The sequence below is a fragment of the Pan troglodytes genome, chromosome 12 (genome assembly GCF_028858775.2).
Source record: "Pan troglodytes isolate AG18354 chromosome 12, NHGRI_mPanTro3-v2.0_pri, whole genome shotgun sequence".
In the NCBI taxonomy this organism is placed as follows: domain Eukaryota; kingdom Metazoa; phylum Chordata; class Mammalia; order Primates; family Hominidae; genus Pan; species Pan troglodytes.
The window spans coordinates 59,837,087-59,863,104 of record NC_072410.2 but is presented as its reverse complement, the minus strand read 5'-3'; the positions used below and the strand labels follow the sequence as shown (position 1 = coordinate 59,863,104).

General features: G+C 36.4%; 1 protein-coding gene across 48 annotated transcripts in view; it reads left to right on the top strand.

Moving 5' to 3' along the window:
* Nucleotides 1-26,018, top strand: part of EHBP1 (EH domain binding protein 1) — a 364,085-nt gene that overhangs the window by 178,969 nt on the left and 159,098 nt on the right. For 30 of the 48 annotated variants that reach the window (XM_063789818.1, XM_054678447.2, XM_054678444.2 and 27 more), the window contains 3 exons: nt 818-940; nt 4,019-4,259; nt 13,663-13,849. In XM_063789818.1, coding sequence (XP_063645888.1) covers nt 818-940; nt 4,019-4,259; nt 13,663-13,849 — 551 coding nt within the window. Of the gene's footprint in view, nt 1-54; nt 160-817; nt 941-4,018; nt 4,260-13,662; nt 13,850-26,018 lie in introns of all 48 variants that reach the window. The other 18 variants (XM_054678441.2, XM_054678436.2, XM_054678439.2 and 15 more) reach the window with 1 other exon arrangement.

Here is a 26,018-nt window from a genome sequence, read left to right as displayed (position 1 = left end):
TCTTTAATTAAATGACCTTACCTTATATTTGTCTTGACTGGCTTCTGTTTACAGAAATTGTAAACCAGTTGAATGCTCTGAGCAGCTTAGATGAAGATCAAGATGACTGCATAAAGCAAGCAAATATGCGTTCAGCTAAATCAGCCAGTTCCTCTGAAGGTCTAAGAGCTTTCCTCCTTTCTTTCTGCTTCTGATTGCCTGTATTTACTGTGACCTGCTACCTCTTGACTTCTGTCTGTACTTATCTGTCAGTTTTGTCTTTGTGCTTTTCCTTGAATGTTTTCTTCGGTAATTTGTAGTGCACCAACAGGCAACAAGATAACAGTACTTATCTTTAGCAAAGTCATGTCAGGATCCTTGATAGACAGTGGTTTTAAAACATTTTCTAAGATAATACTTGGTCATACAACATGCTACTTCTTCAGTGTGTTTATATATTATAAATATATTGTTTTTAGAATATTTGCTTATCGTAAGCCCATTTCAGTTATTCCTGTTTGGGAGTGAAGAATGTTCTTTCTAAAAGTCTATGTCAACACTTTTTTTATTGGCTCAAATTAAATTGACATGGAAGTTTCTTTAGTACAGTTCGTTATCTGACATAATTTTCAATTAATACTCAAATGTTTGTTTTGTTTTATTTGAAAATGTTGGTATGCTACAAAATACTTGAATGGCATTCTGTCATTGGTAAAATGCTATATACTATTATTTGCAGGTATTATTCGTGTGAACTTTTACCATTTGAAATATTTCACGAATGTTCAATACTTACACTTAACCATAATAGGGAACTAACCCATATGTTTATTTTCAGAGCTTATCAACAAACTTAACTTTTTGGATGAAGCAGAAAAGGACTTGGCCACCGTGAATTCAAATCCATTTGATGATCCTGATGTTGCAGAATTAAATCCATTTGGAGATCCTGACTCAGAAGGTAGCAAGTTTTCCTGTAATTTTAAAGTCTTTGTATAGTCAAGTTGACTTGAACTGTAAGGGCAGGAAAATATTTTCTTCAGAGACTAACACACAAAAAATTATTGTTTATAATGATATTATTATTGTGTTCAATACCACTTGGAGTTGATCAGCAATTCTGGGTCACTTCTATGGAATGGCTTTTAAAGAAAAAAGAAAGCCTTACGTAAACATTTACATGGGGCTTTACGAGTCTCATTCGTTTGGTCTACCAAATAAGGTCAGAATGTGGGATATACTGATTTTGGAATGGTGGAGGTAGCTTCTCTATATGGATCATTTTCCCTGACACTCAGTCTGTTGAGCCCTTCTGCCCCAACTCTATGTCTCCTTGGCTGAGATTCTCTAGCAGAGAATTAGTAGTGAGAGTGAGTTATGCATGTGAAAACATGGAGCAGAGAGTAGGTTAAGAACCGCTGCTATTATATATATATACAGCATACTTGTGAGGTATAAAACCAGGGATTTTTTTTCCTGAGTCACTTTTCTTATTAAGTAGTTTTGAACTTGTAAAGCCTGGCCTTAAGGGCTGTTACAGAAGTGAGACAAAAGTTAGCCCAGTGTGGGGCACACACCTATAATCCCAGCTGTTTGGGAGGCTGAGGCAGGAGAATCACTTGAACTCAGGAGACAAAGGTTGCAGTGAGCCAAGATCGTGCCACTGCACTCCAGCCTGGGCGACAGAGTGAGTGAAACTCCAGCTCAGGAAAAAAAAAAAAAAGAAAGAAAGTCTTCTCTTAAACCCTCCTTTGTTGCCTATTCTAGCATCTTCAAATCTTGCTCTATAGTTTGTATACTTTCTTGCTTTTGGTGTTGTAACTGATGAATTTGCTTGGATTAATTTTTGCAATCCTCTTCCTGAAAGAAAAAAATAAAAATCTTATTTTTATTGACCCATTTTGTCAGTTTCTTAAGCATTTGAGCCCTGATATTTGTTAATACAAAATTGGATAGGAAAAACTTTACAGTCTCTCTTCCCTTATGGAGAAAAGAAAATGCTTAATTTACATGATTATAAAGATTCTAGTGGTGTTAAGTTTGAATATTATCATGGTATTACAAAAGATACTATTACTGAGTCTCTTTAGGCTATGTTTAAATTCATTTCAGTATTGATTTTTGATTTTATGACTTCTCTTTCACACTTACTTGCTTCTCCATGGTGTACAGACTTTCAGCTCAGAAGTTTTCATTTTATGTTCTTTTCAACATAAAGACAAGATAAATTTTCTGGGCTAACATGTACAGTATACGTAGTTTGACTTTAAAATATAAAAGTCATTGGCCGGGCATGGTGGCTCACACCTGTACTCCCAGCCCTTTGGGAGGCTGAGGCGGGCAGATCACCTGAGGTCAGGAGTTCAAGACCAGCCTGGCCAACAGGGTGAAACCTCATCTCTACTAAAAATACAAAAAATTAGCCAGGCGTGATGGTGGGCGCCTGTAATCCCAGCTACTCAGGAGGCTGAGGCAGGAGAATAGCTTGACCTCGGGAGAGGTCACTGCAGAGGTTGCAGTGAGCCGAGATTGCACCACTGCACTCCAGCCTGGGCAACAGAGTGAGACTCCGTCACACACACACACACACACACACACACACACACACACACGTACCATTGTTGTCCAGGCATGGTGGCTCACACCTGTAATCCCAGCACTTTGGGAGGCCGAGGCAGGTGGATCATTGAGGTCAGAAGTTCAAGACCGTGCCACTGCACTACGGCCTGGGCAACAGAGTGAAACTGTGTCTCAAAAAAAAAATAAAAATGAAAGTACCATTGTTTTCAAATTAAAATTTGAAATAATAAAAGCTAGAAAAACTTGATATATCTATCAGCTTACCAGTATTATTATAATGCTTTCACCTTGAAGATTCTTATGTTATTATTGATTGAAGTTACATTGAAAAAATAATCTCATTAAAAGCTCTAAAGATTTAAAGTCTTGTAGCATACAGAAACCTCCTCTTTGAAAACTTTGAGAAAACAAGTTCAGTGGCCTGTGAGTATATGTACGACACAGGACAGAATGAATTATCAGATCCCTGAGTGGTCTGTGCTTACGTAAATACCAAAGAACATTTCAAAAGTGAATCAATTTCCTGTTCTTTTTGTTTTATTTTATTTTTTTTAATTTTATTTTTCTGTTTTGTTTTTGTTTTGTTTTTTTTTTAAACAGAGTCTCGCTCTGTTGCCCAGACTATAGTTCAGTGGCGCAGTCTCAGCTCACTGTAATCTCTGCCTACTGGATTCAAGCGATTCTCCTGCCTCAGCCTCCTGAGTAGCTGGGATTGCAGGCCCCCGCCACCCCACCCGGCTAGTTTTTGTGTATTAAGTAGAGACAGGGTTTCACCATGTTGGCCAGGCTGGTCTCGAACTCCTTGACCTCAAGTGATCTACTCACCTCGGCCTCCCAAAGTCTTGGGATTACAGGTGCAAGAGACTATGCCCAGCCTTAAATTTTATTTTTGAATTGAGGTCATGCTCTGTCACCCAGGCTGGAGTGCAGTGGTACAATCATGGCTCACTGCAGCCTTGAACTCTTGGGTTCCAGCCATCCTTCCACCGCAACGTCCCTGGGAACTGGGACTACAGGTGCACACCACCATAACCGGCCCATTTCATGTTCTTTTAAAAACAGAAATTTATTATGTATCGGTTTGTAATGGCAGGCTGGTAGACTACAATAAAAGAATATAATTTTGCACATCTAAGAAAACATTTTCAAAATTGGCATATCATAATGTTAATACTGTTAGATACTGCAGAGGATCTCAAGAAACAGTAATGATCCAAAAATGCCATTTTTGGGAGTACCATTCCTGGAGAAATTGACAGAGATTTTAGATATCACATCTTCTGAACATTAAGAATACTTAGCCCCTCTAAAATATATTATTGTTTTATTATTGCTTTGCTCTTTCTCAGCCCCATAGAGCTTATTAATTCAATAATGCATATATTTGAGAACACTAAACAATATTAGAAAATATCATATGGTATTCATGTGATTTAATTCATCTGCTATTATTTTATAGAACCGATCACTGAAACAGCTTCACCTAGAAAAACAGAAGACTCTTTTTATAATAACAGCTATAATCCCTTTAAAGAGGTGCAGACTCCACAGTATTTGAACCCATTCGATGAGCCAGAAGCATTTGTGACCATAAAGGATTCTCCTCCCCAGTCTACAAAAAGAAAAAATATAAGACCTGTGGATATGAGCAAGTACCTCTATGCTGATAGTTCTAAAACTGAAGAAGAAGAATTGGATGAGTAAGTACATTTCATTTTGCTGTCATCACAAGTTAGTCTCTATGTTACCTAAAGAGATCCTTTTGTAATGTACCTTAAGATGGGTACAAATCATTAATGTACACTTTATAAGTCAGTATCTAACTCGTCCACTATCTGAGTGTTTATAGTCTTAAACCTTATTCTCTCACCCTCTTCCAGGTATGTGTGTGTGTACCCTAAACTAACAAGTGAGGAAGATATATTCCTAGAATCTCTGGTTGGAATTCCAATTGTGTCTTCTCACAGAAACTATATTATAAATGGTATTTAGGTTTTTGGTTTTTTTTTCCATCAAACTCTGTAGACATTAAACTTCAGTTATCTTATAGGTCTGTTGGGGAGGAGAACAAAATAATCATTTGTGGTATTGATTTGATAAGAAGACTTGTTTAGATACCAAACAGTGAAATAATAATATTTCTAAATTAGGGATTATCACAAGCTCAGTATGAATAGACTGTGTAATTAGGGCTGCCATTTGCCCAAATCTGGAGTGGGGATAAAAAGGGGATGTGTTCATACTGTAATCTGGAGTTATACAGTTCACAGCCCATGTGGCTACAGACCATGACATTAAGTGTGTTTTAAAAGCAGCAGCAAAACCTCCACTTCCAGTCATGATGGGATAACACAGACTGGATTTAGCCTCTTAAACAACTAAAAAATGGAATAAAATTATATGAAACAATAGGATTCAGACATTGGACACAAACAGCACAGGATAATGATCCCCGAGAGAACAGAAACAAGACGAGCCCTACAATTATGTAACTTATTTGTGGGAGAGAGTTTCTAAATGCAGTTCAGAGAGAAAAAAACTCAGATCCCAGTAATCACCCTGAATTAAGGAGATAGAGTTTGGACTTGGGAGTACTGAGGTGACAAGAATTTGTAGAAGAGAAGAGGTACGGAATTTATACCTGTATGAGGAGCACTACTCTATGAGATCTGTTTCAGAGATCTGTAGAAAGCCCCTCCTGAGTCTTTAGCTGAGTGTGGATCAGAGCTTGCATGTGAGGAAATCACGAAGGACAAAGAAACAAACAGAATGATCCCTGGAGTTTGCCCCAGACCAAGAATAATTTGTGTTCCCACCAGCCAGAAAGAAAAGACTTCCTAACACATGGGACATTCAGTAGAGGCCTCAGAGAGGTATTGCATCAGTTGTGGGGCCAAATTGGCCCTAAACTGAAAGCTGTTCTAGGCCTACCTAACAAAGCTTAAAGGCAAGGCTCAAAAGAATCAAACTTATCTCAAGTAATTTAACTGCATCACACATGAAGCTCAAAACAGTTTTAATCAATACCAAAAACTCCAGCACACAAAACATGAAATTCATACTGTATGACAGCCAATCAAACATTTATCAGGCATGTAAAAAAACAAGAAAATCTGACCTGACCCATAATGAGGAGAAAACATAATCATTAGTATAGATGCAGAAATGGGACAGATGATGGAATTAAAAGATCAACCTGGTAAAATAACTTTTATAAATATATTCCAGATATCCAAGAAGGTAGAAGAAAACAGCATAGATGATATTAGAAAATTGAAATTGAATTTATCGAGATGAGATTTTTCATCTCATACAAAGTCAGACGAAAAATAGACTGGATGAGGTTAACCCCATGTTAAATACTGCAAAAGGAAATACTAGTTAACCTAAAGACATAGCAATAGAATCCATCCAGATTAAAAGAGAGAAAGAAGAAAATAACAAAGGATCAGTGAACTGTGGAACAACTTCAGTGGCCTAACGTGTGTGAAGAAGCGAAGAGAAGGTAAGAGGACAGAAAAAGTATTTGAAGAAATAAACACCAAAAGTTTTAGAAATAAAAAAATTTAAAAATATAAACAAACCTACAGGTCAAAGAAGCCAAGTGAAACTCAAGCACAAGAAAAATGAAGAAAGTCATAGCAAAGCTTGTTAACAAAAACAACTCAAGCCAGAAGACAATGAGGTGATATTCTTAAAGGACCGAAGGAAAAGTATAACAACAAAAACCTGTCAACATAATTTTCTATTCCCAGCACTCCAAAAAAGCAAAATGATACTACTTGAAAATTTGGATCTACACGAAGGAAAAAAGCACATGAAATGACAAATATATTAGTATATATAAAATACTTGTCTTATTTTTAAAAATCTCTCTGGTAGATAATTGTTTAAGGCTTCAATAATGTATTCTGGGTTTTATAACATATAGAAGTAAAACGTTATGATGGTTGTGTAAAGGCTGAGTAGCAGAATGAAAGGATACTGTTTTAAGCTTCTTATACATAATGTTACTTGAAGACACTTTTTTCAGAGTTGACAATTGTTTATATAGAAAAGCATAAGGAATCTTTAAAATGGGTACTAAAACTAAAAAGTAAATTTAGCAAGGTTACAGGCTACAGTATTAATATATAAATTCAATTGTGTTTCTCTGTAGTCACAATGAACAATCAGAAATCAATACTGAAAAAAATACCATTTATAAAAGCATCCAAAACAAAAAACTCAGGGATAAATTTGAACAAAGATATGCAATATCTATATACCGAAAACAACAGAACGTTGCTGAGAGAAATTAAAGAGTGAAATCAATGGGAAAAAATACAACGGCCATGGATTCAAAGATATAAGTTATTTTCAGTCAATTTATAAGTTCAATGCCATCCCAATCAAAATTTTAGCATGCTTTTTAAAAAAATAATTTGTCAGCTGTTTATAAAATGTATGTGGAAATGAAAGGGACTTAGAATAATCAAAACAACTTTGAAAAAGAGCAAAATTTGAGGATTTATACTATCTGATTTTAAAACTCATTAACCAAGACAGTGTGGTATTAGTTTACTAATAGACTGTAGGTGACTGGAAGAGAGCCTGGAATTAGATTCATACATATATTGCCAATTTATTTTTGACAAAGCTAGCAAAGAAAATCAATTAGGAAATGATAATCTTTTCAACAAATGATGCTAGAACAATTAAATGTCCATATGCCCCTCCTCAACAAAAAAAAAGCTACAATTCTTACCTTCCACTGTATAAAACATTTATCTAAAAATAGATCACACAACTAAAAGTAAGAATAAAAACTGAAGATTCAGCCAGGCACAGTGGCTCACGCCTGTAATCACAGCACTTTGGGAGGCCGAGGCGGGTGGATCACTTTAGGTCAGGAGTTCAAGACCAGCCTGGCCAACATGGTGAAACCCTGTCTCTACTAAAAAAAATACAAAAACTTAGCTGGGCATGGTTTCAGTCACATGTAATCCAAGCTACTTGGGAGGCTGAGGCAGGAGAATTGCTTGAACCCGAGAAGTGGAGGTTATAGTGAGCCAAGATCGCACCATTGTACTGCAGCCTGGGCAACAACAGCAAAACTCCATCTTAAAAAACAAAAAACTGAAGATTCTAGAAGAGGACATAGGAGAAAATCTTAGTGACTTTGTATTTGGGAGATTTCTTAAGTAGAATGCAACAAAACACAAAGGATAAAACAAAAAATGGTTAATTTGTACTTCATCAATATTAAAACGTTTTTCTCTTTATAAAACTCTTACAAAAATGAAAAAGCAAGCCACAGTTTGGCAGAAATGATTTGCAATACTTGCATCTGGCAAAAGACGTATCCAGAATATGTAAAGAACTCTTTTAACTCAGTAATAAGAAAGGGGAGGCCAGGTGCAGTGGTTCATGCCTGTAATCTCAGCTACTCAGGAGGCTGTGGTTGGAGGATCTCTTGAGCCCAGAAGTTGGAGACCAACCTGAGCAGCATAACAAGAGTCTATCTCTTACAAAAAAATTTTTTTTTTAATTAGCTGGGTGTGATGGTGCACACCTGTGGTCCCAGCTACTCAGGAGGCTGATATGGGCTGATCACTTGAGCCCAGGGTTTCAAGGCTGCAGTGAGCTATGATCACTCCATTGCACTCCAGCCTGGGCAACGCCGTGAGACCTCGTCTCTAAAAAATAATAAATTTAAAAATTTATTAAAAGAAAGGGGGAAATATTTCAACAGACATTTCACAAATGAAAATATTGTATAGGAATGGAAAGATGCTCAGCTTCATTAGTCATCAAGAAAATGCAAATTGATACCACAATAAGATATCACTACACACCTACCCAAATGACTAAAATTTACAAGACTGACTATACCAAGTATTGTCAAGGATGTGGGGCCACCGGAACTCCACAGAACTCTCAGAGTACTTCTGAATGGTTCAACCATTTTAGAAAAAAGTTTGGCAGTCTCTGAAAAAGTTAAACATACATGTATCACTTGACCCAGACATTCCATTTCTACGTTTCAAGAGAAATGAAAGCATATGTCCACAAAGACTTCTACATAAATATTTTAACAACTTTATTGATTATAATAACAAAATGGGAACAGTTCAAATATCTATCAACAGGCAAATGGATAAACAAACTGTGGCATATCCATACAATGCAGTACTACTCAGTAATAAAGAGGAACAAACTGTTGGTAAATTGCAAGATCATTATACTGAGTGAAAGAAGACAGACCAGAAAATACTATACTGTGTGATACCATTTATTTTAAACTCTAGAACATGCAAACAATCTATAGTGAGAAAAAGCAGATCAGTAGTTGTTTACAATCAGAGCTGGAGGGAGGAAGAGATTAAAAAGGGGCATGCAGGAAACTTTTGGAGGGACTGGAAATGTTTGGAAATGTTTGTTATCTTGATTTGTGCTGATGGTTTCACACTTGCATACATGCATAAAAAATACTCATTAAATTTTATTTTCAAATGTAAGCCATGTATTGTTTATCATTTATACCTAAATAAAGCTGTTTTAAAAAGAACAGCAATCTTTAACTTTAATAGCAGAAATATTATATCACGTGAGTGATTTCCAGCTTGGAATTCTTGGGCCTTTAGGTCTATTTGATGTAAATAACTGGTGTGTGACAGGAGAGATCTTTAAAATATTTAATAATAAGTAATATAATTATATGATCACTTGTGAGGCTGTATGAGTCTTTGCTTTCTTTGGAAATACATAAACTTTTGTGTATTAACATTATTTAGAACTTGGGAAAAATAGTTATTTCTTTAAAAATGCAGGTTGAAAGGAAAATATTTCAAAACACTCTATATGTGGGTTGAGAGGGGAATAATAATAAGGCTCCTTTGATTCATGAAAGTTTGGGGTAATAGCTTTGTGCAAAGGGAGAAATGTTATCTCTCTATTGTGCATTGGTTAGCTCTTATTTTGAGCACTATTTGACTACTAGTTGTTGTATTTTATAAGGGGCATTGGTGATTCAGAATGTTAACAAAGTAGAGAAAAAGAGTCATTAAAGTGTCCAGAACCACATCAAAGGAACAATAATTCAGAGCACATGGACTGTTTGATTTTAAAAATAGATGATTTAAGGGAACTGTAATAACCAACTTCAAATATTTTGAGACTAGCCAGGTGTGGTGGCTCACACCTGTAATCCCAACACTTTGGGAGGTCAAGGCAGGTGGATCACCTGAGGTCAGGAGTTTGAGACCAGCCTGACCAACATGGTGAGACCCCCCCTCTACTAAAAATACAAAATTAGCTGGGTGTAGTGGCAGGTGCCTGTAATCCCAGCTACTCAGGAGGCTGAGGTGGGAGAATCGCTTGAATCTGGGAGGTGGAGGTTGCAGTGAGCCCAGATCATGCCACTGTACTCCAGCCTGGGCAACAGAGCGAGACTGCATCTCAAAAAAAAAAAAAAAAAAAAAAAAAAAAATATATATATATATATATATATGTATGTATTTTAAAAATATATATGTATTTAAAATATATATGTATATTTTTGAGACTTTTATTTGAAAGAGTGAGAAAATTGACTTGTTTTCTATTGCTGTGGAGTTGTGTTTCTCATCTTTTCCACATTTTATAGCATGTGCTGCATGCTTCCTGGGTATGGCTAGGTTTTGATAAAACCTAAAAAAGTTCTAATCTCCAAAAATCTCAGAGTTACATCATAATAATCATCTGATTCTAAACCCAAACCCAGGTTGACATCTTATTACTAATTAATAACTATATGGGGGGTTGAAAAGTTGGCCCAACACTTGGTAAAGTTATTGTGTTTGTTTTCTTTGAAATAGCTAACATGTGATTGAAATAAAATTTCTCATGGGTGGTGTAGGTGCTGAGTAATAGCCACACACCTAGAATATTTGAATGTAAATGCAAACTTTAAGTACAGGCATTCAGGTATTCCAAGATACATGAGTATTACACAACACACTCACACCTGCTCTCTTATTAACAAATTAAAGAGACATCTAATATTTGCTTAAACTTTTTAAATGCCTTAATGAAAACTAAAATCAGAATCATTGGGTGTTTCCTTTTGGCCATTCTTTTTCCACATGAAAGTCACAGTCTTTACAAGTTTCTCGTGAATAAAGAGTGTTCTAACTTGCTCAATCATCTGGGGTTACCAGAGGGAGCCTGTAAATACTCTAGCTTCTTTATTTTGTAGAAATATACACACAAGTTCTAAAGATTGCGCATAAGCTAATGTGCAAGTCCAGAAAGAACTCTGTTTGTATTAATTACTTGTTTAGTATTTATCATCTTTTCTCTACAAAAGTTTATAGGTTCAATGTCAGTAGCAGAAATCTTCCAAAATTTGTTCTTACTTTAATAATAAACTTATGACCTTTCATCAAGCAAAAAGCCTATGTGACTCACCTTCCATTACCAAACTTCCTGTATACTCTGACATTAAACTATCACAAATAAATAGTACTGAATCCTTTGATGTGTGGAACTACCTTTAGTGCCCCAGCATATCCATAAGCACAAAGAGAAAGTATTCACCCTTCCTTGCCTTTTAGGACGTGTCCTTTACACTTAGCAACTGCATGGGTTTCTCAGTTACTTATGTTTGGGGGATAATTCAACTCTTCTAGTTTATGTAGTAAAAATGAAAACCAATAAACCAATATTATTTTTTCAGAACTTTTATGAAGTGACTTTTGAGGCCCAGCATGCAGTCATTTCTCGTATGGTTTTGTGTCAGTTTGCCAAGGAAACCTTTCATTGAATTTTATTCAGGGAAGCTACATGCCCATTTTAATAACTTTGAATTTGTTTTTCCAAAGAAACATAGATATCAAGGTGAGAGGAAGAGACTATTCCTTAGCTTCATTTTGTATTATTTTTCCAGTATGTTTAAATTAATCCTGAACCAACTTTGGTTTTTCTCTCTATAATTCATTTTTCTTGATGAAGTATTTTCTAAACAATAAATAATGTCATTTAAAATTATTCTGTCCAATTTTCTCTTAATCGATGAATTTTCAACTTACTGAGTTAGTGATATAACTAATTTATTACTCAAATATACAATACCAAGATAAAAATAATTGTCTTTTAGAGTGATGCATAAAGTTCTGAAATAGATTTTTCAAATCATAGATGATCAACAGAATGTGAAAATAGTCCCAATTCTGTAAATATTTTTTATTTGCTTACTTTTATTTATATTTAAAATATATTAATCAGCAAGTATGTAACTTGTCATTGTAGAGAAAGGGATAAGTGTTCACACAATACTATCTCTGTACAGCCACTATTCCTGTTCATTTTTTATAGCACTTAAAAAAATTGATATATGCTTCACATAACATGAAATTATACACTTTAAAATGTACATGTCAGTGATTTTTAGTATGTTCACTATATTGTTCTACCATTACCACTATCTAATACCAGGATGTTTTCATTACCACAAAAAGAAACCTCATACCTATTAGCATTTAGTCCCAATTCCCCCACTTCCTTCATTCTCTAGCTACAACTAATCTACTTTCTGTTTCTGTGAATTTGACTATTCTGGACATTTCACCTAAATGGAAACATTTCCTGTTCATTCTTGAAAAGTAGGGAATTGAATTTAAGTTAGGGATCTCTGATCTAGAAGGGAAAAGGACCATTCAAAACTTTTATAAGTAGAGGCTTCTTGTCCTTATTCTGATTTAGTGCCTAACCAGTAGTGGTGCCAGCACACTGTTGTCTCAGAGGTGAATTACAAGTGTGTGGAGATATTAATTTTCTTAGTCCTAAAGTACTTGGCAAATGCAAGTGTTAAACGCTCTGAAGAGAGGCACTCTTAACTTAGACTACACAGGAATTCCTCAGGTGAAACCCTGAACTCACAATATAGAATTACAAAACACACAAGGAAACAGTTTACTAACAGAAAGAGTCAGGAGACAAAAGAAATAGGATTATACATGCAAGAACTTCAAATACTAGATTTGACAGATAGAGACTATAAAATAAGTATGTTTAAATGATTAGTAACTCAAATCTTTGTAACTGAGGTACCATACACACAGATATATGAAGAAATGTACTTATTAAAATTAAAAATTCCTGGAGAATTAAATATTAGACACAAAGAAAAAATGAACTGGATCAGAGATGTGAGATAGTTATCTAGAATATAGCACAAGAAGAATAAAGATTTATAAAAATGGAAAGGCTAGGAAACCTGACAGGAAGTTGTTCAACATATATCTAATAAGATATTTCAAAGAGAATAGAGAAAATACAGAAGAGGCTATCAAAGAGATAAAGGCAGATAATTTTTCAGAACCGATAAAACACATGGCTCTTCAGACTCAGGAAATACAAGGAGTCTGAAACAGAATAAATCCACACCTAGACATGTCATAGGTGTCAAAATTGCTCAAACTAGAAATAAAGAGAAGATCTTAACAACTACATAGAAAAGATGACTTACAAAGGAGCAATATTAGGCTGACAGTGGATTAATATCTTCAAACCCTGAGACAGAATAACTGACAACTAGAATTCTCTACCCAGCTAAACTATCACTTAAATGTAAGGCTGAAATAAAGACATTTTCAAAGCCTAGGAGAATTTACTATAAGCAGAATCTTGCTGAATGAACTGCTAAAACATGTTCCGTAATGAGGGAAGAATTTAACATAGAAGAAAAGATGAAATACAAGAAAACGTAACAGAGCTCGAGCTTAAAAAAGAAATCAAATCGACATTTTTACATCTTATTTCCTTTTCCTTGGATATGGAAAATATACACGATTTACTATTGTTAATATTTAACATTTTTCTAAGCTTCTATATATAATAGTTTGAGCTGAATGTGACCTTGTATTAAATATTTTTAAGTACTTTTTAAAACCAAATTAAAAAATAAATCTGGATAGAAATGGACCAAAAGATTAATAGTCATTGTTTCCAAATTCCAGGTTATCACTGGTTTGGGTTTTATTTGAAAAAAGAAATTTTAGTTTTCAGTGCATGTTTTATTATTTTACTTGTAAATGAACTGTTTTTTGAGAGACATCTAACAATAATTCTTCTTTCACTTAGATCAAATCCTTTTTATGAACCTAAATCAACTCCTCCTCCAAATAATTTGGTAAATCCTGTTCAAGAACTAGAAACTGAAAGGCGAGTGAAAAGAAAGGCCCCGGCTCCACCAGTCCTCTCACCAAAAACAGGAGTAGTAAATGAAAACACAGTTTCTGCAGGAAAAGATCTCTCTACTTCTCCTAAGGTAGGATTTTATTCATAGTAAAACATGTATTAATATTTGCTGTTTTCTCCCCATGCCATTTAATTTAAATTAAGAAAAGTAATTTTTGGCTATTTTTGATGATTTAAAAATAATATCCAAGACAATCTATTGTACTGCAACACTGCATTTATGTTTGTGAGCCCATAAGTTTACAGTACAGTATGGATTGGATGGCTTGGGTTAAGATTGTTTTTAAAATGCTATTTTGAAATGAGAGGAAGAAAGGTCTTATAATTGTAAGATTGGTGCTTTAAAGAAAGGATACTCTATGACTATAGGAGAGCTTCAGCAGACAGGCCCCTGCTGATGCACACCCACCCACCACCTCCCCACACCACTTTGATGGCATCCATGTGCACACAGACTTCACCACCCTGTTGTCATTGATGGGCTTGTGCACAGACCTCATGACTACCACCCTGACCCTACCCTGCCCCCTCCAGTGCACACATGTGTGCACCCTGCCACCCCGCCATTGCTGGTGTAAGCATATGCACACAGACCCTGCCACCCTGCCCCTGCCAGCATGTAGGCACTGCTGCCCCATCCCTGCTGGTGTATGTGCACCCCACCTCATTGCCGCCACCAGTGCAAGTGCACATGCACAGTCCCCACTGCCCCATCAGTATGGGCATGAACCTCACTGCTGCCACCCCAGTGAAATGCTTTTGCCAGCACCCCACATCAGAGTGATCTTGCCAGCAGACTGGGAACATCTCAGGCCCTCGAGCACAGCAGGTGCTTAAATTTGAGGTCCCAGATAACAAAGCTGTGGGTCTGGTACCAGGCCCTGTGGGTTAGAGCATGCAGCCCACGAGTGCTGAGAGAGCCTTGGCCCCCTGAAATAATCCAAAAACAAAGCCAGTCATCTGAACACAACTTATACCATAGTCAAACCTTCAATGGCATCAAATAATGTAAAAGTAAAAAACTGCATCCAAAGGACAGCAGCTTCAAAGATTAAAGGAACATCAGCCCACACAGATGAGAAAAAGCCAGTGCAAGAACAGTGGCAACTCAAAAACCCAGTGTCTTCTTACCTCAAAACAATCACACTGGCTCCCCAGCAATGATACTTAACCAGGCCAAAATGGCTAAAATGACAGACATAGAATTCAGAATCTGGATAGCCATAGAGATCATCAAGATTCAGGAGAAAGTTGAAATGTAATCCAAGGAATCCAGTAAAATGAGACAAGAGCTGAAAAATGAAATAGTCATTTTATGAAAGAACCAAAATTATCTGATAGAGCTGAAAAACTCACTAGAAGGATTTCATAATACAATGGGAAGTATTAACAGCAGAATAGACCAAGCTGAGGAAAGAATCTCAGAGCTCGGAGACCAATTCTTCTAAACAGCTCAGTCAGACAAAAATACAGGAAAAAAAAAGAATGAACTAACAAATCCCCTAAGACATATGAGATTATATAAAGAAACCAAACCTACTACTCATTGGCGTCCCTGAAACAGAGGGAGAGAGAGCAAGCAACTTGGAAAACATATTCAAGGATATTGTCCATGAAAATTTCCCCATCCTTGCTAGAGAGGTCAACATTCAAATGCAGGAAATTCAAAGAACCCCTGTGAGATTCCATATAAGATGACCATCCCTAAGTCATATGGTCATCAGATTCTCCCAGATCAAAGTGAAAGAAAAAATAGTAAAGGCAGAGAGAAAGGGCATGTCACCTTTACAGGAACTCCACCAGGCTATCCACAGACCTTTCAACAGAAACCCTACAAGCCAGAAGAGATTAGGAGCCTATATTCAGCATTCATAAAGAAAAGAAATTCCAACCAAGAATTTTTGTATCCAGCCAAACTAAACTTCGTAAGATAAGAAGAAATAAATTTCTTTTCAGAAAAGCAAATGCTAAGGGAATTTGTTATCACCAGACCTGCCTTACAGGAGGTCCTTAAGGGAGTGTTAAACATAGAAACCAAAGATAGTTATTGGCCACCACAAAAACACAGTTAAATACATAGACCATTGTATTAGTCTGTTCTCACATTGCTATAAAGAACTACTCAAGACTGGGTAATTTATTTTAAAAAGAGGTTAAATTGACTCAGTTCTGCAGGCTGTATAGGAGACATGGCTAGGGAGGCCTCGGGAAACTTAAAATCATGGCAGAAGGCAAAGGGAAAGCCAGCACATCTTACATGGTGGGAGCAGAAGGAATACACAAATTCAAACAACCAGATCTCATGAGAACTCACTCAGTATCATAAGAACAGCAAGGGGGAAACCTGCCCCATGATCCCGTCACATCCCACCAGGTCCCTCCTCCAACATTGGGAATTACGATTCGACATAAGATTTGGGTGGAGACACAGAGACAAACCATATCAACCATGGACACTATAAAGCATCTACACAATCAAATCTATATAACAATTAGCTTAACAACACAATGATAGAACCAAATCCACATATGACAATATTAACCTTGAATGTAAATTATCCAACTTGCCATTGTGTGCCCCACTTAAAAGGCACAGAAGAGCAGGTTGGATAAAGAAGACCCAACTGTATGCTGTCTTCAAGAGACCCATCTCACATGCATTGACACCCATAGGCCCAAAGTAAAGGGATAGAGAAAAATCTACCAAGCAAACAGAAAACAAAAAAGAGGAGGGGTTGCTATTCTAATGCTAGACAAAACAGACTTTAAGCCAACAAAGATCAGAAAACACAAAGAAGGGCATTACATAATGGTAAGGGGTTCAATTCAATAAGAAGACTTAGCTATCCTAAATAATATGCACCCAACACTGGAGCACCCAGATTCATAAAACAAGTTCTTAGGGACCTACAAAGAGACAACTATGCAATAATAATTGGAGCCTTCAACACCCCACTGACAATATTAGACAAATCATCCAGGCAGAAAACTAATAAAGATATTCAGAACCTAAACTTGTCACTTGACTAAATGGACCTAACAGACATCTACAGAACACTGTGACCAACAACAGAATGTACATTATTTTCATCTGCACATGGTACATACTCCAAAATCAACCACATGCTCAGTCATAACACAATTCTCAAAAAATTCAATATAACTGAAATCTTACTAACTATACCTTCAGACCACAGCACAATAAAAACAGAAATCAATACTAAGACCATCTCTCAAAACCATGTTGGAAATTAACCTGCTCCTGAATGACTTTTGGGTAAACAAATAAGGCAGAAATCAAGAAATTCTTTGAAACAAATGAAAACAAAAATACAACATACCAGAATCTCTGGGACACAGCTAAAGCAGTATTAAGAGGACAGCTTGTAACACCAAGTGCCCACATTAAAAAGTTAGAAAGGTCTCAAATTAACAACCTTATACCACACCTAGAGGAACTAGGGAATCAAGAACAAACCAACCGAAAGCTAGCAGAAGATGACAAATCTTCAGCCAAAATCAGAGCTGAAGTCTATGAAATCCAGGCTTGAAAAACAGTACAAAAAAATTAATGAACCCAAAAGTTGGTTTTTTGAAAGAATAAATAAGATTGACAGACTGCTCGTTAGGCTAATAAAAGAGAAGATTCAAATAAATACCAGAAATGACAAAGGAGACATTACCACCAACCCCATAGAAATAGGAAAAACATTCAGAGACTATTACAAATCCCTCTATGCACAGAAACCTACAAGATATGAGTAAATTACTGGAAACACACAACCTCCCAAGACTGAACCAGGAAGAAATTGAAACCCTGAACAGACCAATAATAAGGTCTGAAATTGAATCAGTAATAAAAAGCCTACCAAACAGAAAAAGCCTTGGACTAGACAGATTCATGGCTGAATTCTACCAGACATATAAAGAAGAGCTGATAACCAATCCTACTGAAACTTTCCAAAAAAAAATAAGATGAGGGACTCCTCTCTAACTCATTCTGTGAGACCAACATCCTTCTGATACCAAAACTTGGCAAAGACACAACAAAAAAGGAAAACTTCAGGTCAATATCCTCTGATGAATGTAGATGCAAAAATCTTTAACAAAATACTAGAAAACTAAACCCAGCAGCACATCAAAATGCTAACCCACCATGATCAAGGAGGTTTCATTCCTGGGATGTAAGGTTGGTTCAAAATATGTAAGTCAGTAAATGTGATCCATCACATAAACAGAACTAAAGACAAAAACTACATGTTTATGGCTGGGCACAGTGGCTCATACCTGTAATCCTAGCACTTTGGGAGGCTGAGGTGGGTGGATCACCTGAGGTCAGGAGTTTGAGACAAGCCTGGCCAAAATGGAGAAATTGAAATTTCACCGTCTCTACTAAAAATGCAAAAATTAGCCTGGTGTGGTGGTGGGCGCCTGTAGTCCCAGCTACTTGGGAGGCTGAGGCAAGAGAATCACTTGAACCCAGAAGGTGGAGGTTGCAGTCACCCAAGATTGTGCCACTGCACTCCAGCCTGGGTGACAGTGTGAGACGCTGTCTCAAAAAAAAAACAAAAAACTACATGTTTATCTGAGTAAATGCAGAAAAAGCTATCAATAAAATTTAACATCCCTTCATGTTAAAAACCCTTAACAAACTAGGTATTAAAGGAACATACCTCAAAATAATAAGAGCCGTCTATGACAGTTCTGCAGTTAACACCATACTGAATGGGCAAAAGCTGGAAGTATTCCCCTTGAGGACCAGAACAAAACAAGGATGCCCACTGTCACCACTCCTATTCAACATAGTACTGGAAGTCCTAGCCAGAGCATTCACACAAGAGAAAGAAATAGAAACAATCCAAATAGGAAGAGAAGTCAATCACTTTTCCTAAATGACATGATCTTGTATTGAGAAAACCTCATAGTTTCTGCTCCAAAGCTTCTAGATCCAATAAACAGCTTCAGTAAGGTTTCAGGATACAAAATTTCTGTACAAAAATCCATAACATTTCTATACAACTACAAGTCTATATAACATTCAAGCCGAAAGCCAAATTAAGAACACAGTCCTATTCACAATAACACACACACACACACACACACAGAGAGAGAGAGAGAGAGAGAGAGAGGGAGAGGGAGAGAGGGAGAGAGAGCCTATGAATACAGCTAACCGGGGAGGAGAAAGATCTCTATAATGAGAATTACAAAACACTGTTGAAAGAAATCAGAGATGACGCAAACAAGTAGAAAAACATTATATGCTCATGGATCGGAAAAATCAATATTAAAATGGCCTTATTGCCTAAAGCAATTTGCAGATTCAATGCTATTTCTATCAAAATTACCAATGAATTTTTCACAAAATTAGAAAAAGAAACTATTCCAAAATTCATATGAAACAACAACAACAACAACAAATAGCCTGGATAGCCAGTGCAATCCTAAGCAAAGAGAACAAAGCTTGAGGCATCACACTATCTGACTTTAGACTATACTAGAAGGGTACAGTAATCAAAACAGCATGGTACTGGTAGACGCACAGACCAATGCAACAGTTTAGAGAACTCAGAAATAAAGCCACACAACTACGACCATCTGATCTTTGAGAAAGTTGACAAAAACAAGCAATGGGGAAAGGATTCATTATTCAACAAGTGGTGCCAGGTTAACTGGATAGCCATGCAAAGAAGATTGAAACTGGACCCCTTCCTTTCACCACATACAAAAATTAACTCAAGATGCATTAAAGACTTAAATGTAAAACCTAAAACTATAAAATTATAACCCTAGAAGAAAGCCTAGGAAATACCATTATGTGATATTGGCCCTGATGAATATTTCATGACAAAAACTCCAGTAGCAATTGTGAAAAAAAAAAAAAAGAAAATTGATAAATGAGACCTAATCAAACGAAGAGCTTCTGCACAGCAAAAAAGAAAGAAACAAAAAACAAAAAACAAAAACTCTTGCCAGAGTAAACAGACAATCTACAGAATTGGAGAAAATATTTTCCAACTACATATCTGAGAAAGGTCTAATATCCAAAATCCATAGGTAACTTAAATTAACAAGCAAAAAACAACCGACCAACCCCATTAAAAAATGAGCAAAGAACATGAAAAGACACTTCTCAAAAGAATACATACATGTGGCCATCGAGTATATGAGAAAAAATGCTCAACATCAGTAATCTTTTGAGAGATGCACATCAAAACCACAATGAGATACTGTCTCATACCAGGCAGAATGGCTATCATTAAAAAGTCACAAAATAACAGTTGCTGGTGAGGTTGCAGAGAAAAGGGAATACTTATACACTGCTGGTGGGAATGTAAAATAGTTCAGCCACTATGGAAAACAGTTTGGAGATTGTTCCCAAAGAATTTAAAACAGATCTACCATTGCATCCAGCAATCCCATTACTAGGTATATACCAAGTATATACCCAAACATACTAGGTATGTTTATCACAGCACTATTCACAATAGAAAACACACTTGATCAACCTACATTGCCCATCAGCAGTAGACCAAATAATGAAAATGTGGTATATATATACACCATGGAATACTACGCAGCCATAAAAAAGAACAAAATCACGTTCTTTGCAGCACATGGATGGAGCTGGAGGCCATTATCCTAAACAAGTTAACTCAGGAACGGAAAACCAAATACTGCATGTTGTCACTTATAAGTAGGAGCTAAACATTAAGTACACATGGACACAAAGAAGGGAACAATAGACACTGGGGCCTACTTGTGGGTGGAGGGTGGGAGGAGGGTGAGGATCAAAAATCTACTTACTGGATACTGTGTTTTTTACTTGGGTGATGAAATAATCTATACACCAGTCCCCCATGACACACAATTTACTCATGTAACAAACCCGCACATGTACGTCCTGAACCTGTAATACAAGTTGGAAAGGAAAAACGACAAAAAAAAGAAGGAAAGGAAAGGGAAAGGAAGGGGAAGGAGAAGGGGAAGGGGAAGGAAAAAGGACGGAAAGGAAACTCTAAAGCAGCTAGGCATAAGAGACAGCTTTATACAAATATAGAGGAAGAAATCTAAATCATCCTTTGACCAATGAACTGGAAAGATTAAGGCTCAGTCCAGTTAAATGTTTTGTTGGAGAATTTCAATTTTGTCACTTTGATTTATGTCAAGGTATAATTTTGGCTTGTCACTCTTTTTTAGAAATTTTAATATGTGATGACTACATGGAAAGGTAAAACACCTTTGGAACAAAACCTAAAGCTATTAAACGATTCCATTGTAAATAATATGGTGTCTTCTGTGTGTTGGTCTTAGCAAATTTTTTTAGGTAAATAACTTTTGCCTATCTAGTCATGGGTGTGTTGTTACCGCTATATTAGGTTATTTAATTCTCATAGCTGGTAATGTTAAAAATGAGATTAACTTGATCTCAGAGGGATGAAGGAAAGATTACAAGTCCCCCACCTCCTGCCAGTAGAGAAAGGATTGGAACCTAGCATTTTCATTAATTGTATGATTTTGGAACCATACTCTACTCGGGTACCTGGGCTTCTATTTTTCTCAAGGACATTGAAGTTCAGTAGTTTCTTTTGAGTAGACAAGTTTTCATTTCATTCTGTGGCTTTTGTTAAATGCCAGACTTCTGAAATAGTTCATTTTATTTGTTTGCCTGTATTTTTATTGTTTTAGAGGGAGAGTTTGTTCACTGAGTTCCTCATTCAGCCATTCCATAAGTCAATCTCCAAGGGTTTGTTTTTATATCACGTGTTTTTTTCCCCCAGTGACTTAAATTCTGTCTTGCTGGGTTGTGCTAGAGAAAGAGGGAAAAATGCTAAATGGAAAGAGCAGATGGTAGAAATATAAGGCAAAAGGAGATGGCCAATTCCAATATCCATAGGAGTAAAAATAAACAGTGACTGGGACACTAGCCAGAATCAAGAAACTTTAGGTCCCTTATCCATTCTGACCGTAAAGAATACCTAAACCTATCACTTGTTTCTCTGAATCTCTAGTCCCTCATTGCCTACTTCCTATACCATTCCTCTTTATTCCATCAGGAGTTTGGAGCTAATTAAGAATTCCTAATTTCTCTGTAGAGGAAACGGGCCGGGTGCGGTGGCTCACACCTGTAATCCCAGCACTTTAGGAGGCCAAGGCGGGCAGATCACCAGAGGTCAGGAGTTTGAGACCAGCCTGACCAACATGGAGAAACCTCATCTCTACTAAAAATACAAAATTAGCCACGTGTGGTGGCGCATGCCTGTAATCCCAGCTACTCAGGAGGCTGAGACAGGAGAATTGCTTGAACCCAGGAGGCGGAGTTTGCAGTGAGCCGAGATGGCGCCATTGCACTCCAGCCTGGGCAACAAGAGTGAAACTCCCTCTCAAAAAAAAAAAAAAAGAAAGGAAACAAACTTAACAGTGCCTACTGTATGCCGGGCAATATTTTGTTACCTCACTTGATCCATAGAGCAACTGAGGATACACACACACAGACGCACACACACACTATACATATACACACACACATATATATGTACTGTCTATACCATTATCTCTGTTTTACATATGAGAAACTGAACCTTGGATAAGTAATTTGCTAAAAATGATAAAGCAAGTAGTGACACTGCCAGGATTAATATTCAGGTTCATTGTGTGCAAAACCCATGCTTTTCTCACTGTGTGTGTCATGCTATCTCTAGAGAGAGGTATTTCTGGTTCCAGGTTGGAACTCTAAATACGTTTTTCCATAGAACTTATATGGTGATTAAGTTTTCTTATAGCTTGAAAGTATGTGATAGCTATGTGAATAGCTATTTTTACATTATTTTGAAGGTAATGTTTCATTGCGGATACATTGTGGAATAAATGACGTTTATGGGAAAGACTGAGAAGTTTAGCACCATGCTTCTCTTGGAAAATGCCTCATTATGCTCAGACATAGACATTAGAGACACAGTCATATCCACAGTAACCTTTTGCTGATCTGGAAGTTAGTTTGGATAAGACACCTGGTAGTTTGATAAGATACCTGGTGAAACCCAACTGAAAAATTAATGCTAAAAAAGACTAGCCGTCTATAGTCCCAGCTACTCATATTGAGGCTGGAAGATTGCTTGAGCCCAGAGATTGAGATCCCATCTCTTAAAATAATAGTATTAATAGACTGCTAGCCAGGCACAGTGGCTGATGCCTGTCATACCAGCAGTTTGGGAGGCCGAGGCAGGAGGATTGCTTGAGCCTAGGAATTAGAGACCAGCTTGGGCAATATAGTGAGACCCTGTCTCTACAAAAAAATTAAAATAAAAACATTAGCTGCGCATCATGGCTCCCGCCTGTATTCCCAGTTACTTGGGAGGTTAAGGTGGGAGGATCACTTGAGCCTGGGAGGTAGAGGCTGAAGTGAGCCGTGATGTGTCACTGCACTCCAGCCGGTATGGCAGAGTGAAACACTGTCACCTAATAACAAAAAATATTAATAATAGACTGCTGATACATTATTAAGTAAAAAAAAGTGCATAACAGAATATAGTGTGTATTAAAAATGTTATTCACTTCTGTGTGTATAAAAAATGTTATTCACATGTATATGCCTATGCACATAGACATATGGTCACATACATTTCCAAAGGAATCACAAGTAATAGTGATTACATCTGAGAAGAAAGGTCTTGGTAAGATGGAGGTATGCCGAACATTGAGGAAGGCATTTCTTTTCATGTTTTAACTTCCTATATTGTTTGAATTTTCAAACCTTATACATGTACTTTTGTTTTTGTTTGTTATGCTAATAGAGGTGAGTAATGAGATCACTTATCTGTTCTTTGTTGCCTTCTGTATATGATATGTACAAGATAACATTTTCTTAAAATTTACCCTCAGAGGAAGTCACTCTTAGGCTTGACCAGTGTTATCAAATTGTGTGGGCCCCGTGGGGTTTTATCAGGTGGCTTAGTGTTCTGCACTGGGGACCAGGTATGGACGCTTGGCAGGAAGGCTCCGGACCCCCTTTTCCATTTCTACTGTGCAAATCCATGCTCATTCATTTTATATATTTGAGTTCATTTAAGATTTCATTTGAAAAAATGTAGACTATTGCCAAACCAAAAGGAAGGAAATCACCAACTACACAATTATGTGTGAGATAAGGCAGTAGATTATCATCAGTGATATGCTGACAATAATTAAAAAATGATAAATGGAAGCCAAGAATGCAGTTGGAAAGTAGTACAGGACTTACTCATCACAGGAATATGCCTGTATATCTAAGTAGTTCCTGAAGACTTTGCAGCATCAAAGCTTGGTAAAATAATTGACATTTTGATATGAAAGGGTCTTACTACATTTAGTATACGATATTCTATTTAAGGAAGCAGGAAAATGTGTTTTACATCAAAACATTTCTGTTAAAATTATTAAAGAGTTTTTGATGTTTAAAAAGATCAGCATCTGGGCCAATTGGTTTTATTATTTGTAAATTGAAAAGGACAAAATAATTTAATTAAACCTTTTGGATAAAAAATGGCTCAAATTATAGTTGAATAATAAAAAATTACACAACAATTATTTGTATATCAAAATGCTGAACTACACTCAATGACAACTGACTGCGGAGGTGGCAAAGTGTTCACTGTCATAAAATGACAACTTCTCAGCCAGATGATTGATTTCTCCACCTATTGCCTGAAACTTATTTTTAAGAAAATTCATGAAAAAGCACCAAGACTAGAATTTAAACAAAGTGATAATAAATGTATACTTATGTTGCAAAATAAAATTCAAACTGCCCCACAGGCAGCTATGAGCCCCTCAGTATCATAAATCCACATAAACTCTACACTTCAGACCATTGATTTCCGTGTTTGTAAAATAAGAAAACCACAATATTTTTAAAAAAACAGCTTAAGAAAAAAGATCAATGTTTAGAGAAGTAAACTGACATTAAACATGTAACCATCCAGTAAAATAAGTTAGTTCCAGTGATGGCTGACCACCTTTTACTGACTATGAATATAAATTAATGAATATGCAAACTACTAGATAAAATTCATGCACTTAATACAACATGCAATTTAAGTTATTAGAAAAAATTTAGGAATATAAATGAAATTGTTCCCAGATACATCTGCTAAAGTATGTTATTAAATACTATATGACCTAGTTCCATAAAAATCATAATATAAACAGCCAATTACTGACAATAAAAAATTAAAATAAATTAAACTTACAGTTCTGTGATTGCATAGAAAAGAGCCCCACCGTACATTCCATGATGAAATGAGTCTGGTCAAGTGGAGAAGGGCCCCCTCAAAGATCTTGATTGGCAGAGCTCCAGTGATTGACAGCAATGCTACTGTCTACTTGCTCCCTCTCTGAAAATGGAAACCCTATCTGTATCTTATGGCTCAGCTAAATAACTGAAGTCTTCACTCATATTGTTGTTTCTTTCTAGAAAGTCCTAAGCAAGACTAAGGGTTTTCACTTGGATGTTTTCAGACTTGAGTAGACTACAGAAACTGTGGAAAGCTCAGGGTAAACTCAAAGTAACTCACAGCAGTCTTACTGATTGCTCCTAAGAGCAAATTCAAACCACAAAGCAAGCACCCTTTTCAGCTTTTCACCTTATATAATGGCTTCCTTCCAGAAAGTTCTTTACCTCAATTTCTGTCTGTGTAAAACTGTGCAGAATGGTGTCTCAGGGCCATTCCTGCTGAAAAACAGTAAACACACAATCAATGTGTTAATTTCCTATCATATGTAAATTGAAAATGTCAAACCTTTCAAGGAAAATTATAAAAAGGGTGAGAATCAAATGTAATTTGGTAAAATAATAAACACACAGTTTTTAAAAGAAAATTTAAAATGCCAAGTTTCAATGACAGCTAGGAAATACAAAAGGTAATCTTACTTTACCTGTAAATTTTTTACTTACTGTCATACCCTGTTCCTCAATACTACTGAATAAATGGTATGCTCCTATATATATTAGCCGTTCTATTGGTTAGTATTTTTTTTTGTTATGAGTAATAGAAACAAGACATGTATTTGAATTTTCTTGCTTAAACAGAAAGGATAAAGTTACAAAGACATGAAGATATTTTGCCAAACCCTAGGCAAAGAATACAAGCTTGGCTTCAGGAACAACTGGGAATCAGCCTCAGTGTATCTGCTTCTCTCTCTGGAATACCTTCAATCTGCTTTTACCTTTTTAATGATGATTTAGTTAGGCAAAACAGTTTATG